Source organism: Gopherus evgoodei, unplaced genomic scaffold (genome assembly GCF_007399415.2).
Source record: "Gopherus evgoodei ecotype Sinaloan lineage unplaced genomic scaffold, rGopEvg1_v1.p scaffold_33_arrow_ctg1, whole genome shotgun sequence".
Lineage (NCBI taxonomy): Eukaryota > Metazoa > Chordata > Testudines > Testudinidae > Gopherus > Gopherus evgoodei.
This window is the reverse complement of record NW_022060005.1, coordinates 3,641,438-3,658,006: the sequence shown is the minus strand read 5'-3', so window position 1 is coordinate 3,658,006 and position 16,569 is coordinate 3,641,438. Positions and strand designations below refer to the sequence as shown.

Sequence of the window (16,569 nt, the reverse complement as noted above, 5' to 3'; positions counted from 1 at the left end):
AGAGCCCCAGACATCCCACAGAAATGATGAGCTGCATGCCATTCTAGGGGATGCCCCTGCAACAACATCACACATTGCTTCCCTCCTCCCCCACCTCTCCTGGGCTACCATGGCAGTTATCCCCCCATTTGTGTGATGAAGTAATAAAGAATGCATGAATAAGAAACAACACTAACTTTATTGTCTCTGCAAGCAGAGATCAAAGGAGGGGGGGGGGAGGGCAGCCTCCAGCTGCCATGATATTCCAGGCAGGAGTGAATCTCCATTAGACGAAACTTAAAGAAGAGAATGACCAGGAGTCATTCCCATTTTTGCCCAGGTGCCCCCAGCCGACCTCACTGAGGCCAGCCCGGAGCTCTCACAGGATGACAATGACAGATACCAGTCCTACTGTACCATCTGTCATCGGGAAGGGAAGGGAAGGGGATGCTGCTGTGTAGCGCTGCAGCACCACATCTGCTAGCAGCACCAGTAGACATACGGTGACATTGAAAAAAGACAAGTGTCATAAACGGATAGTTAAGAGTTAATAGAACAGAAGTACTTCATGTCTCTTTTACCTGTAAAGGGTTAACAAGATCAGTGAGCCTGGCTGTCACCTGACCAGAGGACCAATCAGGGGACAGGATACTTTCAAATCTTGAGGGAGGAAAGTTTTTGTGTGTGCTGTTAGTGTTTGGTTGTTGTTCACTCTGGGGGCTCAGAGGGACCAGACGGGCAACCAGGTTTCTCTCCAATCTCTCCGATACAGGCTCTTATAAGTTCAAAATAGTGAGTACTAGGTAGATAAGGCGAGTTAGGCTTATGTTTGTTTTCTTTATTTGCAAATGTATATTTGACTGGAAGGAGTTCAAATTTGTATTTTGCTGAAAGGATTTTACTTTGTACTTGTATACTTAGGCTGGGAGGGTATTCCTAGTGTCTATAGCTGAAAGACCCTGTAACATATTCCATCTTAAATTTACAAAGATAATTTTTTACTGTTTTTTTCTTTAATTAAAAGCTTTTCATGTTTAAGAATCTGATTTTTTTTTATTCTAGTGAGACCCCAGGGGACTGGGTCTGGATCCACCAGGGAATTGGTGGGGAGAAAGGAGGGAAGGGGGAGAGAAAGGTTAATTTTCTCTCTGTGTTAGGATTACTTTCTCACTCAGGAAGAGTCTGGGAGGGGGAGAAAGAAGGGCGGGGGAAGGTGGATTTTCCTCTCTGTTTTAAGATTCAAGGAGTTTGAATCACAGTGATCTTCCAGGGTAACCCAGGGAGGGGAAGCCTGGGAGAGGCAACGGTGAGGGAAAGGGTTTACTTTCCTTGTGTTAAGATCCAGAGGGACTGGGTCTTGGGGGTCCACGGGCAAGGTTTTGGGGGGACCAGAGTGTACCGGGCACTGGAATTCCTGGTTGGTGGCAGCGCTACAAGTACTAAGCTGGTAATTGAGCTTAGAGGAATTCATGCTGGTACCCCATCTTTTGGACGCTAAGGTTCAGAGTAGGGGTTTATACCATGACAGCAAGAAACAATTTTTTTCCCTTTGCTTGTCATGGGTGGTTCAGGCACTGACGACATATACCCTGAACCACCCATGACAATGTTTTTGACCCTTCAGGCTTTGGGAGCTCAGCTCAGAACTCAAATGGTTTTCGGAGAGTGCGAGGATGAAACCTGAAAGGGCTTTTCTCACCAGTTGAGCCTATTTTTTTAAACTGCCGTGAATCCATGGAAGCGTTGAGAGATTACTATTTTAAAGAAATAAACAGTTTTTGCGGCACAAAAGTTTGAAACAAGGATTTCCTTCTGCTGTGCCCAGAGCCCTTGAGAAAGAATTCAGTTTACTAAGATTAGCAAAAAATTTGAGGGTGCAATCGCCAGTGGATTCTCACAGGACTGGATTAACATATTTGTGGATCAGGGGCCAAACATATTTGTGTGACCTCTGTTTTCATGAGACTTTGTATCAAAGCCTCATATAGAGCCTTGGTATATGGAGACTTTGTATCAGAGCCTCATGCATAAACTTTGCTTTGCCCTTGGTATAATGTTATAGCCCCTAAGGATAGAATAAGATAGAAGACAAATGTCTTTTTGCTAGCAGTAGAACAAGATGCCCCCCCGCACACTCCCTTAAGCAATTGCCCTATTGAATGAATGAGGTGTGAATGAGCAAGGCATGGAAGGCAGCATCTCCAGACAGCCTCAATCCTTGGAGAGGAGCTGGGAGCCAGACCCGAGGACAATAAAACCTGTCAAGTGGACTCATTAAAGACCAGCAGACATACTGATGGCCTCTGGGTTAGAAGCAAGCACCTTCTTTTGGAAACACCCTCTTTGCAGCATTAAAACAACACCCAGAAGAAAGCTGGACAAAGGACCAATGGACACAGATACAGATTTTGAAGCTGGTACAGATTTGCATAAGAGAGAAGCTGCTATAAATGTGAGGTGTCTTGCAGAGGACCCTGGGTCTCGTCTTGTCAACATGCAGGGCCGCTCTAGTCATTTGCCACCCCAAGCACGGCGGCACGCCTCAGGGGGCACTCTGCTGCTTGCCGGTCCCACAGCTCCAGTGGACCTCCCGCAGGCGTCCCTGCGGAGGGTCCGCTGGTCTCGCGGCTCCGGTGGACCTCCCACAGGCGTGCCTGCGGATGCTTCACCGGAGCCGCGGGACCAGTGGACCCTCTGCAGGCACGCCTGCGGGAGGTCCACTGGAGCCGCCTGCTGCCCTTCCAGCAACTGGCAGAGCGCCCCCCGCAGCATGCTGCCCCAAGCATATGCTTGGCGCGCTGGGGCCTGGAGCCGGCCCTGTCAACATGTGAGCATCGATCCAAATCGGCATATGCATATGATACAGTGTTAATGAATACATGTGTTACTATTAAATGTGACGTTTTGCCTTATTCGCCCTGAAAAGATCCTGTGCAGTACTTTAAGTACAACACATGGAGGCAATAGAGCATGGTGCAGGGAGGTCGGTCCCTGGAGCGAGGGACCAGCCAGAGGCAATGGGACATGGCATGGCAAGGGCGGCCCTGGTCCACCCAATGCGAAGGCACTATTTACAACCAGCCATTGCCAGATGTACAGTGGCCTGCCTGGCCCAGTGCTGCCAGTGTGCCCTTTCTCAGGGGCAGGCCCATGCCACACCACACAGTGCCTCCCTCTGCCCAACACCCCTGACTTCCTATGGCCAGAGGCCCCCTGGACCCACTATGCCCAGTAACCTCCCAGACCCACCCACAAATGCACAGCACCCTGCACAACACCACCCCTGCCCACAGCCCCACCACAACTGCCCAGAACCCCCACTCCCTAGTGCCCCAACATACACAGATCCTCCCTGCTCCGTCACAGCCCCGCACACCCCCATACACCTCACAGACCCACTCCCGCAAGCCCTGCCTCCTGGCCGCACTCACCAGCTGTGCTGGAAGGCGACTGTGTCTGCCAGGCTGAGCCAGCAGCGCAGCCAGGGCTGGTCCCAGGGCCAGGAATCACTCCATCCCCTTGGAAGTGGTGTGATCAGCCAGGCCAGGACCTGCCCAGGCTGGGGTCCCTCAAGATGCACTTGCCTGAAGGGGCCCAGCCAAGCCCTCCACACTGTCTTCTCCTCACACACTTCTGGCTGAGACTGCACCAGTCCCAGACGGCTCAGCTTCGGGGAGACAGATGGGGCCCCACAGGTGGTAGGAAGCAGAGACTGCTCGGAGCCAGAGGTGCACTGGGGTCAGACCAGGGGGCTCAGAGGAGCAGGGGGGTGGGGCCAGGGGGTGGAGAGGAGTCTTCGACCAGTCAGCAGGCAGGCCGAGAGGAGAAGTGGTGGGTGGGGGAGCCATGGGGTCTCAGGGCACAGTGCAAGCAGAGCAGGCCCTTCTGAGCATGGGTCCAGCTCCATGGAGCCACTGGAGCCATTGTAAACCCAGCACTGGACCCACATGGATCTCTTCAGGAATTTTCACATGATTTACAAGGAAGGGACAGGAGTGTGGAAAAGTTTTTAAACATATACACAGTCCAAGCCTTGTTAAACCTTCAATGTCTGATGGAGAAAACATGTCCCTGTCCTTGGAGAGATCTCTAACAATCACTGTGGAATTGGAGAGAACCCCATGGCTTATTTTAGGGTGAGTGGTCATGAGATTAGACTTTGAAATGAAGACTACACACACACACACACACACACACACACACACAATATCTTGAGCTTCTCTCCCCCACTGGTAGTTCCCTAACTGCACAGATGTAGTTAAATCTACCAGATTTCACACTGCCTGTCCCCTCCCTCCATCTCCTTATATTTTTACCCCTTTCCTTCATAGTAACTCCATCTCCTGAGAGACAAAGGGGGATCCCCACTGCAACCATTTCATAGTCCCCCTGAAACTCCTCTTTCCCTTGCACAATTCCCTTCTACTTTCTGAATCCTGTTGCGTGGTTCCTGGAGCAGGTCCTGGCAGGAGCTGAGGATGGAGTAAGGGCAGTCATTTCACTGAAGGTAGCTCAGATATTCCTCCTACAGATGATGATGACCCAGCATGTTGTTCATTTTAAGAACACTTTCACAGCATATTTGACAAAACGCAAAGAAGGTACCAATATGAGATTTCTAAAGATAGCTAAAGCAGTTGACCCAAGGTTTAAGAATCTGAAGTGCCTTCCAAAATCTGAGAGGGATGAGGTGTGGAGCATGCTTTCAAAAGTCTTAAAAGAGCAGCACTCTGATGCAGAAACTACAGAACCCAAACAACAACAAAAAACACAACAACCAAACTTCTGCTGGTGGCATCTGACTCAGATAAGGAAAATGAATATGAGTCGATCTGCACTGCTTTGCATAGTTATCGAGCAGAACCTGTCATCAGCATAGATGCATGTCCCCTGGAATGGTGGCTGAAGCATGAAGGGACATACAAATTTTTAGCACATAAATATCTTGCAACACTGGCTATAACAGCGCTGTGAGAATGCCTATTCTCACTTTCATGTGACATTGAAATTTTAAGCACTTTGAGGAGAGGAAAGTGATCAGGAACATCAGCATGGGTTCACCAAGGGCAAGTCATGCCTGACTAACCTAATTGCCTTCTATGAGTAGATAACTGGCTCTATGGATGAGGGGAAAGCAGTGGATGTGTTATGCCTTGACTTTAGCAAAGCTTTTGATATGGTCTCCCACAGTATTCTTGCCGGCAAGTTAAAGAAGTATGGGCTGGATGAATGGATTTGCAGATAACACTAAACTGGGAGGAGTGGTAGATACGCTGAAGGGTAGGGATAGGATACAGAGGGACCTAGACAAATTAGAGGACTGGGCCAAAAGAAACCTGATGAGGTTCAACAAGGACAAGTGCAGACTTCTGCACTTAGGATGGAAGAATCTCATTCACTGTTACAGACTAGGGACTGAATGGCTAGGCAGCAGTTCTGCAGAAAAGGACCTAGGGGTTACAGTGGATGAGAAGCTGGATATGAGTCAACAGTGTGCCCTTGTTGCCAAGAAGGCTAACGGCATTTTGGGCTGTATAAGTAGGGGCATTGCCAGCAGATCAAGGGACGTGATCATTCCCCTCTATTCAACATTGGTGAAGCCTCATCTGGAGTAGTGTGTCCAGTTTTCGGCCCCACACTACAAGAAGGATGTGGAAAAACTGGAAAGAGTCCAACGGAGGGCAACAAAAATGATTAGGGGGCTGGAGCACATGACTTATGAGAAGAGGTTGAAGGGACTGGGATTGTTTAGTCTGCAGAAGAGAAGAATGAGGGGGGATTTGATAGTTGCTTTCAACTACCTGAAAGAGGGTTCCAAAGAGGATGGATCTAGACTGTTCTCAATGGTACCTGATGACAGAACAAGGAGTAATGGTCTCAAGTTGCAGTGTGGGAGATTTAGGTTGGATGTTAGGAAAAACTTTTTCACTAGGTGAGTGGTGAAGCACTGGAATGGGTTACCTAGGGAGGTGGTGGAATCTCCATCCTTAGAGGTTTTTAAGGTCAGGCTTGACAAAGCCCTGGCTGGGATGATTTAGTTGGGAATTGATCCTGGTTTGAGCAGGGGGTTGGACTAGATGACCTCCTGAGGTCCCTTCCAACCCTGATATTCTATGATTCTATGAGAAAGGGGAAATGTAGAGAACAAACCCAAATAACTGTGGGGGAGGGGACCAATTCTGCCTGTACACCACATGCAAACACTCAGGGAGGGAGCTAGTGCCAGGTGTCAGTCAGGATGGGTGACCAGCCATGAGGAATGTCTGTCCTGAGGATATGGATGGGCTGGGGACAGTCATGTCTTGGATGAAATGAGGCAGAACTGGGGCAGCTCACAGAGCCTCAGTGGGAATCTCAGCTGTTTTGTTCATCCCTCAATGGTTTCTGAGTCAGTTTACCTGATTCCTCACCTATGCAGTTCCTGTCAGCATGTCGCTTTTCTCAGAGCCCTGGAGATCCAGGACCCATGACACGTCTCCTTCTTCTGGCTGTGAGAGCAGGTCAGGCTCAGGAGTCACAAATCCTACTCAAGGGGGAAAAATAGGGTTAGTGTCACACAAAGGACAATTGGTGCCAACTGGCAAAGGATTCACTTTTCTATACAAGCAACTCTTGCCTCAGAACTGACAAATTCACTACGCGTGATATACCTATTTCATGGTAATTATCCATAAAGGGCAGCATTTGAAGCCTCTACTGAAAGTTTGTATAATTGATACTCATAACCATTGCAAGATGTCATATTTCAGGAATATTTTAACTATACTGAAAATATGCCCTTATGGTTGAAGAATGATAGAGACTCAGAAGGCAATAATATACCTCTGTGATGGCCCATTCAAGCGGGAGGGAGTTGTGCCCATCCCTGATCAGCTGTTGATATAATGTAAGGCTCATTTGTCTACCTTTGCACCAGCCCAGAAAAGTCAATGGACAAACTATAAGCATTGAAGTCACTTGGAAGTGAAAAGAAACGATATGACAGGGAGGGGATTGCTTTGTCTGGGAATAAAGACACAAACTGACTCAGGATGTCACTGGGTGAAAACAGTCAATCTGCATCCATTCACTGAGGAGATACCTTGACGAGGGGGCTGCTTTATGACAGACTAGGTCTGAGCCCCTTGGGGCTAGCAACCACTGCAAAGGACTTTGAACTGTGGGGAAATAATCTACTTTATAGGATGACATTCAATAAGGACAAATGCAAAGTACTCCACTTAGGAAGGAACAATCAGTTGCATACATACAAAATGGGAAATGACTGCCTAGGAAGGTGTACTATGGAAAGGGATCTGGGGGTCAGAGTGGACCATAAGCTAAATATGAGTCAAGAGTGTAACACTGTGGCAAAAAAAGCAAACATTATTCTGGGATCTATTAGCAGGAGTGTTGTAAGCAAGACATGAGAAGCTCTACTCCACGCTGATTAAGCCTCAACTGGAGTATTGTGTCCAGTTCTTGGCACCACATTTCAGGAAGGAGGTGGACAAACTGGAGAGAGTCCAGAGAAAAACAACAAAAATGATTAAAAGTCTGGAGAATATGGCGTATGAGGGAAGAGATTAAAAATATTGTGTTAGTTTAGTCTGGAAAAGAGAAGACAGAAAGGGGACACGATAAGAGTTTTCAAGTACAAAAAAGGTTGTTACAAGGAAGAGGGAGAAAAATTGTTCTCTTTAACCTCTGAGGATAGGACATGAAGCAATTGGGCTTAAATTGCAGCAAGAGAGGTTTAGGCTGGAAATTAGGAAAAACTCCCTGTCAGGGTGGTTAAACAGAGTTGTTAAATTGCCTAGGGAGGATGTGGAATCTCCATCACTGGAGATTTTTAAGAGCAGGTTAGACAAACACCTGTCAGGGATTCTTGGTCCTGCCATGAGTGCAGGGGACTGGACTGTCTCTGACCCTTCCAGTCCTATGATTATATAGGTAAAGGAACTGTTGACAAGTCTAGGCCCTAGTTTGCATTTTATGATTTGGTTTTATACATAACCATTTGTGTCCATCTCACACTTGTGTCTAGTTGAATCGCAGTCTTTTCTTAAATAAAATTTCCTTTTGTTTTATGCTAACTGAACTCAAGTGCTGTGTGTGATAAAGGAGCGGTGGGTAAATTGGTAAACAAGGGTTCAGTGTTCCTCTGGCATTTCTATGGGTATCTAGTAATCAGAGACAGGACACCTCAGGGGGATGTTTGGGCTGACTAGGGTGTATCTTTTAAGCTTCAGGGCAAAGGCAGAGCAGAGTGCTTGAGTGACCAAGAGGCTGATTACATTAGGTAACTAATAACCAGCTAATACAAACAAGAGCCCTTTGTGCTGGAAGCAGGTGGTGACAGGGTGAGAGTGAAGGCATGGCTGCTGTGCAATGTTCCTGGGGCACAGGTGACATTTCATGGGAACAGATGGGAAAATGTAAGCAGAGGCCTTTGGGGACAATGAGATGTCTCTTGGGAGTTGTGGTGGACCCCTTGTAAGATTTCAGGGATCTCCATGCATCACTGGATTTAAAGACACTGTTACAGCAGCAATGTTAGACCACTGTCCCATTGCTAAGCATACACAGCTACATCTCTGTGTGCAGTGATTTTGTGTGTGTGAAAGAGAGATGACCAGCAGAGACTGGGTATCAAACCCCAGACATAGCATGTGCTCGTCCTCTGGCTGGGTGATAGTGGAACAGTGTTATCGTGCAGGCTGAGTGAAGAGGTGCTTGTTGGTGCAAACAGGCACTCCAGGGTTCGGCTCCTCTCACCTCTGACTCAGGTGATGGTTCAGGGATGTGCCTGATTTTTACTGTTTCTGCCCAGCAGCAGGGAAGAAGCTGCCCCAGATCCTGCTCCCACAAATGTACAGAAATGGTTGTGCCTGTGGCTTATTCCAGGGACTTTCCTGCAGGTACTAGTTTGACAACCACCATTTTGGGCGACACACCAGAGACTGAAATGGTGACCTCCAGAGTTAAAGTCAGGAGCTGCTGCAGTTGAACTAAGCCTCTTTATCTGGGGCTAAGGCAGACTGACATCCTCTGTGGGATGGGCATTGAAGAGGAGCTTCAGCACATATTTCCCAGTGGGTTATACTAACACACTAGTGACTATGCTGCAAAGTATCCTAACAGCACCCACCGTGGGCAGATTCCCCAGAAAGTCTGTATCTTTCTTATCCCTTGACAACACTTGTCTAATCTGACTAGTCTTGACCTGGGGAAATGGCTCCTTACCCAGTGAGATCAGCGTTTCATAATTCTCCTGCATGACATCGCTGTAGAGGGCTCTCTGACATGGGTCCATCAGAGCCCATTCTTCCTTGGAGAAATACACAACCACCTGGCTGAAGGTCACCAGATCCTGAAATAACAGCTGCTAGTATTCTGCTCCAATGAAAACCTCAGCAGGTCAGTCCCAGGGACCCTAGATTGTCCCCTCTGCTGTGCCTTTCAATAACAATTGTAGTTCCATCTATAAATTAATTCCTTATACCCAATGGTGACACTTATTCCATTGCCCATTCTTCCCTTCACAGACCTGTTCCTCTCCTGTCTTTACTGTAAATTACCCACAGCAGGACTCAGGCCATGAAACTGTCACCATAGCAATATTGCTCTTTGCTTCCCATCCCCTCACCTCCCTGCTAGAGCTGCTCAGAAAACAGAACTTCCATCCTGCAGGAAATTCTTTTCTTTTCACTGGGGTGAAGCTATGAAATAGCCAAAGTTTGCAGGCAAAGAAAAGTTTAGGAAAAAAAATCTGTTTGGAACTGTCAAAATGAAATGTGTTCCTGTTGATTATTTGAAAAGGAGTTGAAATCACCATTTCCTCACTGAGAACTTCATTTCTGATTGAACTATATATTTCGATAGGAAAATCCAACCAGCTCTCCTCCTTCCCCTTGTGAGCTACAACACCCACATTTAGATCTTTACACAGCTGAGAGGTTCAGCCAGAAATTCACCCATGGCTGGAAGCCATAACAGTAGCTTCTGCCCTGCACAGAGAAGCAAGATTGTGCTTCTTGGGCAGTAGCTCCAGGGCACTTTAGAGGGTTAACTCCTGTCCCACAGATGGGTAATTTTCCATCCCAGCCCAATTGCACTATTCTTAAAACCAAGCCCATATTAAATGGGCCTAGTATCTTTTAACCCAGTCACACTTGTGTATTTAGTGTGTCTCCTCCCGCTGATCTATCAGAGGAATCCCTGAAAATCTCCATCCTGTTCCAGCTTCACTGTAGCCATTTCCCTCCCTGGCAGAAATAAGTGATTTGAAGCAGAACACGGATGTTTATTCTGCAGCCTGTCAGGATGAAAAGGGCAATTGGGGTGGTTTCAGAAAGGGCTTTGGGCCTTTTCATACCCCACTTCCCCCAGACTCTCTCCCTGCATATGCTTTAAATTCTGCCTTTCAGCACACAAGCCCTAAACCATCCTCCTCAGCAGTTACTGAAGGAGGCAAACTAAAGAAAGGGAACAAAGGGCTTGTCTACATCAGAAAGTTGCAGCGCTGGTGAGGGAGTTACAGCGCTGCAACTTTGAAGGTGTACACATCTGCAGGGCACCACCAGCGCTGCAACTCCCTGTTTGCAGCGCTGGCCGTACTCCCGTTTTGTCTCGGGTGTAGAGGATCCAGCGCTGGTGATCCAGCGCTGGTAATCCAATGTAGACACTTACCAGCGCTTTTCTTGACTTCGTGGAAGGAGGAAGCCTCTGGTAATCAAGCTGGTCTCCTTTCCCGGTTTGCTCTCTCGTTCCCAGAACCCCGAGCAAGGAGGTCTCCTTCCCTGCGGTTTGCTGGGTGGCTCCGGGAACGCGAGAGCAAACCGCGGTGAAGCTGGTCTCCTTCCCCGGTTTGCTCTCTCGTTCCCGGAACCCCGAGCAAGCAGGTCTCCTTCCCTGCGGTTTGCTGGGTGGCTCCGGGAACGCGAGAGCAAACCGCGGCGAAGCTGGTCGCCTTCCCCGGTTTGCTCTCTCGTTCCCGGAACCCCGAGCAAGCAGGTCTCCTTCCCTGCGGTTTGCTGGGTGGCTCCGGGAACGCGAGAGCAAACCGCGGCGAAGCTGGTCTCCTTCCCCGGTTTGCTCTCTCGTTCCCGGAACCCCGAGCAAGCAGGTCTCCTTCCCTGCGGTTTGCTGGGTGGCTCCGGGAACGCGAGAGCAAACCGCGGCGAAGCTGGTCTCCTTCCCCGGTTTGCTCTCTCATTCCCGGAACCCCGAGCAAGCAGGTCTCCTTCACTGCGGTTTGCTGGGTGGCTCCGGGAACGCGAGAGCAAACCGCGGCGAAGCTGGTCTCCTTCCCCGGTTTGCTCTCTCGTTCCCGGAACCCCGAGCAAGCAGGTCTCCTTCCCTGCGGTTTGCTGGGTGGCTCCGGGAACGCGAGAGCAAACCGCGGCGAAGCTGGTCGCCTTTCCCGGTTTGCTCTCGCGTTCCCGGAACCCCCCTTGAAGCCGCCCAACAGCGCTGCAGTGTGGCCACATCTAACACCACTTGCAGTGCTGGTTGCTGTAAGTGTGGCCACTCTGCAGCGCTGGCCCTATACAGCTGTACTAATACAGCTGTAACAACCAGCGCTGCAAAATTTTAGATGTAGACATGGCCAAAGATAGAAGCTGCACACAGCAGCCTATGCAATCAGGGTTTGTCTACACAGAATAATTCAGGAAAAATAATCTGAATTAACTAAGGGTGTGAATTTAAAACAGATTAATTAAAATGCATTAAACTCCATGTTGACATCTTTATTTAGAATTTAAGTCACCCAATGTGAATTAAACTAAACTGAATTAAGGTCACTTTAATCACTTTAATCTGAATGCAAATGTCCATGCAGGGGTTTAGTGCTATTTAATTATTCTGTTTTAAATTAATAACATTTAGTTAATTTAGATTAAATTTCCTGAGTGTTCCCATGTAGACAAATCCTTTGTGAGGTGTAATGGCTAGGAATCACTGCGATCTTTTCTCTGCTTTGCTACTAACCACAACTGTAAGTTTGCACAAATTCCTTTCCTTCTGTTTCCCCTCCCACTCTTTGTCTGTCTTGTGCATAAATTATAAACACTTCAGTGACTTTCTCTAACCATGTGTGCAGCAGAAAGCCAAATGAGGCTCTGCTCTCAGTATCTCCAGGTGCTACTACATCACCATAACAGGTATTTAATGAAATGCTTGTAGTGTCCTTTTCCACCGTATCTACCAATTAATATAAGGAGATGCCTTCTGACACTGTCCTGAGGGCAGCACCTTCTGCCAACAGCACAAGGCAGGAACTGGCTTTTTCTCTTCCTGCTCCTCACCTCCCTAGGAAAGTCAATCTGCACCGGGGTGCTGTAGGGAATGGGGCTGGGAGCTGGGACCTCCCTCCCCACTGATTGCTCCTGCTGCTCCTTCCAGTCTCTATCCCTGTGTCCCTCCTGCCGCCTCCCCTCGGGCTGGGAGACTCAGTCCCTGGCCCGGCCCGGGGCGTTCACTCTCCTGGAGCTGGCTCGGCTCCTGCAGGCACTTGGGGAGCAGGGCCTGGGGGGGTCAGGGAGGGCAGCAGCTCTGGGACTCACAGACCCCCCCAGGAGCAGAACTGGGGCAAGGAGGGGCAGAGTCACTTTCCTGCCTGGCCCCAGCCCTTTCCCCCGGGTGTCTCTCCTCACTTTCAGGCTCAGGCTTAGGGGCTGGTGTCAGTAGAGCCCAGGGTTGCCCCATGGACTGGGTCCAGCCACCGCAGAAAATCCCCCCTCGGTTGGGCACAGAGGGTGGTTATTGCAGATCTCTTTTCAAGCAGCTGAACTGATCAATTGAAATCAGGTTCCAGGTTTCCTTCCTGGTCTTAATAGATGCATAAGCTGCAGCATCTGACCCACGAAGCTCAACCCCAGTAGAGAGAACACAGCCACCTCCCCTTTCAATAGTAAACAGTCAATAGAACTATGCTTGAGATAATTCAAGTTTCATTTTTATAATTTGATTTTAAACATATTTATTTAATTTTTCAGAGTTGTGGGAAGTTGGGGGGAATTAGAGAATAGTTTTTTTCTTAATGACAATAGATGTGTTGATTCAAAAATTTAATTTTTTTATAAGCATTGAAACACAACTTTGCAACATCATGTCAAAATATACAAAGTAAATTGCCTTAATTGCCAAACTCTAACAAGTTCTCAAGCAGCATTTTTCTTACTTTGCCTGTCTATAAATTTAGATGATGATTGATGGAAATGTTTTATTGTTGGCTTGTCTGTACAGCAAAATTGATGGTTATTGACATTTATCAATAAAAATCTAATTCTTTCAAGCCTAAATATAACCAAACAGTCAGGATTTCAAGGAAAATCATACAACATTTTTCCCATTTTACAAATACATTCATATTTAATTAATTTGGAAGCCAGAAAACATCCACCCATTGTGAACCCATTGGACTCAAGTAGTTCTATAACAAAATCTAAAGCGGTGACTATGCCAGGTGAAGTCTTGAGGGGCTGCAGGCATCTGATGGGTTTATTGTGGGGATTGTTGGTGTGCGCACATATGCTCCATTTTGTGCCTATGTGAGGTCACCAGACGATAGATGCGCAGTACAGCTAGTTCCGGCTCAAACATAGCGTGACTGGGCACAGTGTCTGTGGTTGTTTCCAAAACACATCACTGTAGTTGCTGTATTTGGACAGAAATCAAGGACCATACTCAGTGGATAGCTCTGCCTGGCCAGCTACCCGTGGCATGCAACCACTGAGGAACTAGTGCCCACTGCCCATTTCCTGGGGCCAAGCAGTGCTGTGGGCAGAATTCTGAGAAAAATTCAACTGTTAGTTCAGGCCAGCAGATAAGGGAGTTGTGGAGAGCCAGCCATGAAATACCCAGAACCACACTGAAGCGTGGGGAATGGATGGGTCACTCTATACTCTTGGAACAGTTTCCATGGCAACTGGTCCAGAGAAAGAGGACCTGCATGATTGCCTCTGCCAGATCAAGAACAGGCTTGAGACACAAAGTAATCTATAGTGCCCAAGTTGCGTCAGTTTTGAGAAAGATGTCCACTGTACCGAAGTCAATGAAGACGCACTTGGAGATGCCCCAGGATTTGTGACTCAGCTGGTATTCATAGGTGTGGTGCCAGAGTGGGTGTTTAGGTGCATAAGCAGAGAAATGATCTTATTGATGGGGAATGGAGATGTTTTTGAGGATAGTGGGTTGCCAAGTGTGATGATTTGGAGTTCACCCAGGCCAGTGAGGGATTCAGTCAGTGTTTCCCTTGTACCCATGGATGATTTGTGGCTCTGTAGCTTTGGTTCAGAGCTGTTCCCCTCTCAACAGCCTGCCAGCAGCCCATAATCTTCACCCTGGCTTTGCCCAATCCAGTTACTCCTTGCAGACTGACCTCAGTACCCTCCCAGACCTGAGTTCACCCCAAAACCATCCTACAGCAGGGACCAGTCCCTCCCACTGAACTCTCAGAAAGAGTTAGGTTCTCTGCCCCTACAGAGGCCTAGTAAAACACTCCATCCTGTCTGCTTTCTAGAAGCGCACACTTTACAAAACGTACACAACAGTGATGATTTAGAATGAAAGCAAAACAAACTTCTTAACAAAAGGACATAGATTAAGTGATACCAAGTAAAAGGGATAAAGTCGGAAACAGTTACAAGCAAATAAAAGTGAAAAGTCATCTAAAAGACTATAACTTAACCTAGCAAGATACAGTCTTTGTTGAAGATGGTTTCTGTCCCCCACCAGTTTCCCTTCCAGCTTTTACTGGCCAATCACATCTGAGCTCACACTGAAGCTTTTCCCACAGTCCTTAGGTTTGCAAGGTCGCTCTCCTGTGTGGATTCTCTGATGCGTACTAAGGTTTGAGCGGTGTGTAAAGCTTTTCCCACAGTGTCGACACTTATAGGGTTTCTCTCCTGTGTGGATTCTCTGATGGCCCAGAAGGTATGAATGGTGTGTGAAGCTTTTCCCGCAGTGTTGACACTTGTAGGGCTTCTCTCCTGTATGAATTCTCTGATGGGTAAGAAGGTTTGTGGTGCAACTGAAATGCTTTGCACAGTCAGGGCATTTAAAGGGCTTTTCTTCCCTGTGGGTTCCCTCATGTCTAGCAAGGTGTGAACTCTGACGGAATCTTTTCCCACAGTTAGGACACTTATAGGGTCTCTCCCCTGTGTGAGTTTTCTGATGTTTTATCAAGGTGGAGCTCAAAGTGAAGCTTTTCCCACAGTTTAGGCATTTATAGGGTTTATCTCCGGTGTGGATTCTATTGTGTCTATCAAGTTCCGATTTATAAGCAAAACTTTTTCCACAGTCAGTGCATTTCTTGGATTTTCCTGCTCTGCAGATTCTCTGCTGACTAATAATGTGTGAGATGCTATTGTATCTTTCCCCTGAGTCACCAAGTGTCTTTGGTCCCTTTCCCAAGTGGGTCACCTGACAGATTGGGATGCCTTTGAGACTTCTCCCACGGTAACTGGATTTACCCCTTGTCTCCCCAGAGAGGTTTCTCTGAGGCCTGAGCTGTGTCTGACAGGCTTCTCCTTGCTCAGAAGTCTGGGAAACATCCCCTTCCGATCTTCCTGATAACGTCCCCTGGGGTTCCACTTGCTCAGGACCTTCCTGCTGAGAATTCTCCTCCTTGTTCTCATTCATTGTCCCATCACCTGCTGGGACAGAGAGAAAATCCAGACAGAGAACCTCAGAAAGGGGAATGTGGAGAACAAACGGAAATAACTGCAGGGGAGGGTACCAATTCTACCTTTACACTCTATCCAAACACTCATGGGGAGACAGCTAGTGCCAGACATCAGCTAGGGTGGGTGGGAAGCCAGAGTGACATCTGGCAAGAGGATATGGATGGGCTGGGGACAGTCATGTCCTGGGTGAAATGAGGCAGAACTGGGGCAGCTCACAGGGCCTCAGTGGGAATCTCAACTGTTTTGTTCACGCCTTAATGATTTCTGAGTCAGTTTATCTGATTCCTCACCTATGCAGGTTCCTGTCAGCATGTCACTTTTCTCAGAGCCCTGGAGATCCAGGACCCATGACACCTCTCCTCGTTCTAGCTGTGAGATCAAGTCAGGTTTAGGAGTCACAAATCCTACCCACAGAAGAAATATAGGGTTAGTGTGACACAAAGGACCACTGATGCCAACTGGCAAAGAGTTCACTGTTCTATACAAGCACTCCTGCCTCAGACCAGACAAACTCACTACACCTGATACACTGCAGTTTCATGGTATTTATCCATAAAGGGAAGCATGTGAAGTCTCCACTGAAAGCTTGTATAGATACAACCACCACATGATGTAATATTTCAGGAAGAATGTAACTACTGTATATACTCGTTCATAAGCCAAATATTTTTGGTAAAAAGGTGATGCATCAAAGAGCAGGGGTCGGCTTATAAACAGGTCTACACCAAAATTTGATGATTTTAAACTCTATGGAATCATTGAATTGAATATCTAATACATTTTTGTTTTGTTTACCTGGAGCGTCTGGAGGTATGGAGTCCCTCAGTTACCTGTGGCCATGGTTCACGCCACTTCCTGCAGCTCCCATTGGCTGGGAATGGCGAACTGCGGCCACAGGGAGCTGAGGGGCTCCATGCCT

At 47.8% G+C, this 16,569-nt stretch overlaps 1 protein-coding gene across 1 annotated transcript in view; it reads right to left on the bottom strand.

Annotated features, from left to right (window-relative positions):
• Positions 1–16,569, bottom strand: part of LOC115641038 (zinc finger protein 850-like) — a 110,357-nt gene that overhangs the window by 20,704 nt on the left and 73,084 nt on the right. Inside the window, exon 5 of the mRNA XM_030544153.1 lies at positions 14,775–15,226. Coding sequence (XP_030400013.1) covers positions 14,775–15,226 — 452 coding nt within the window. The remainder of the gene's footprint in view (positions 1–14,774; positions 15,227–16,569) is intronic.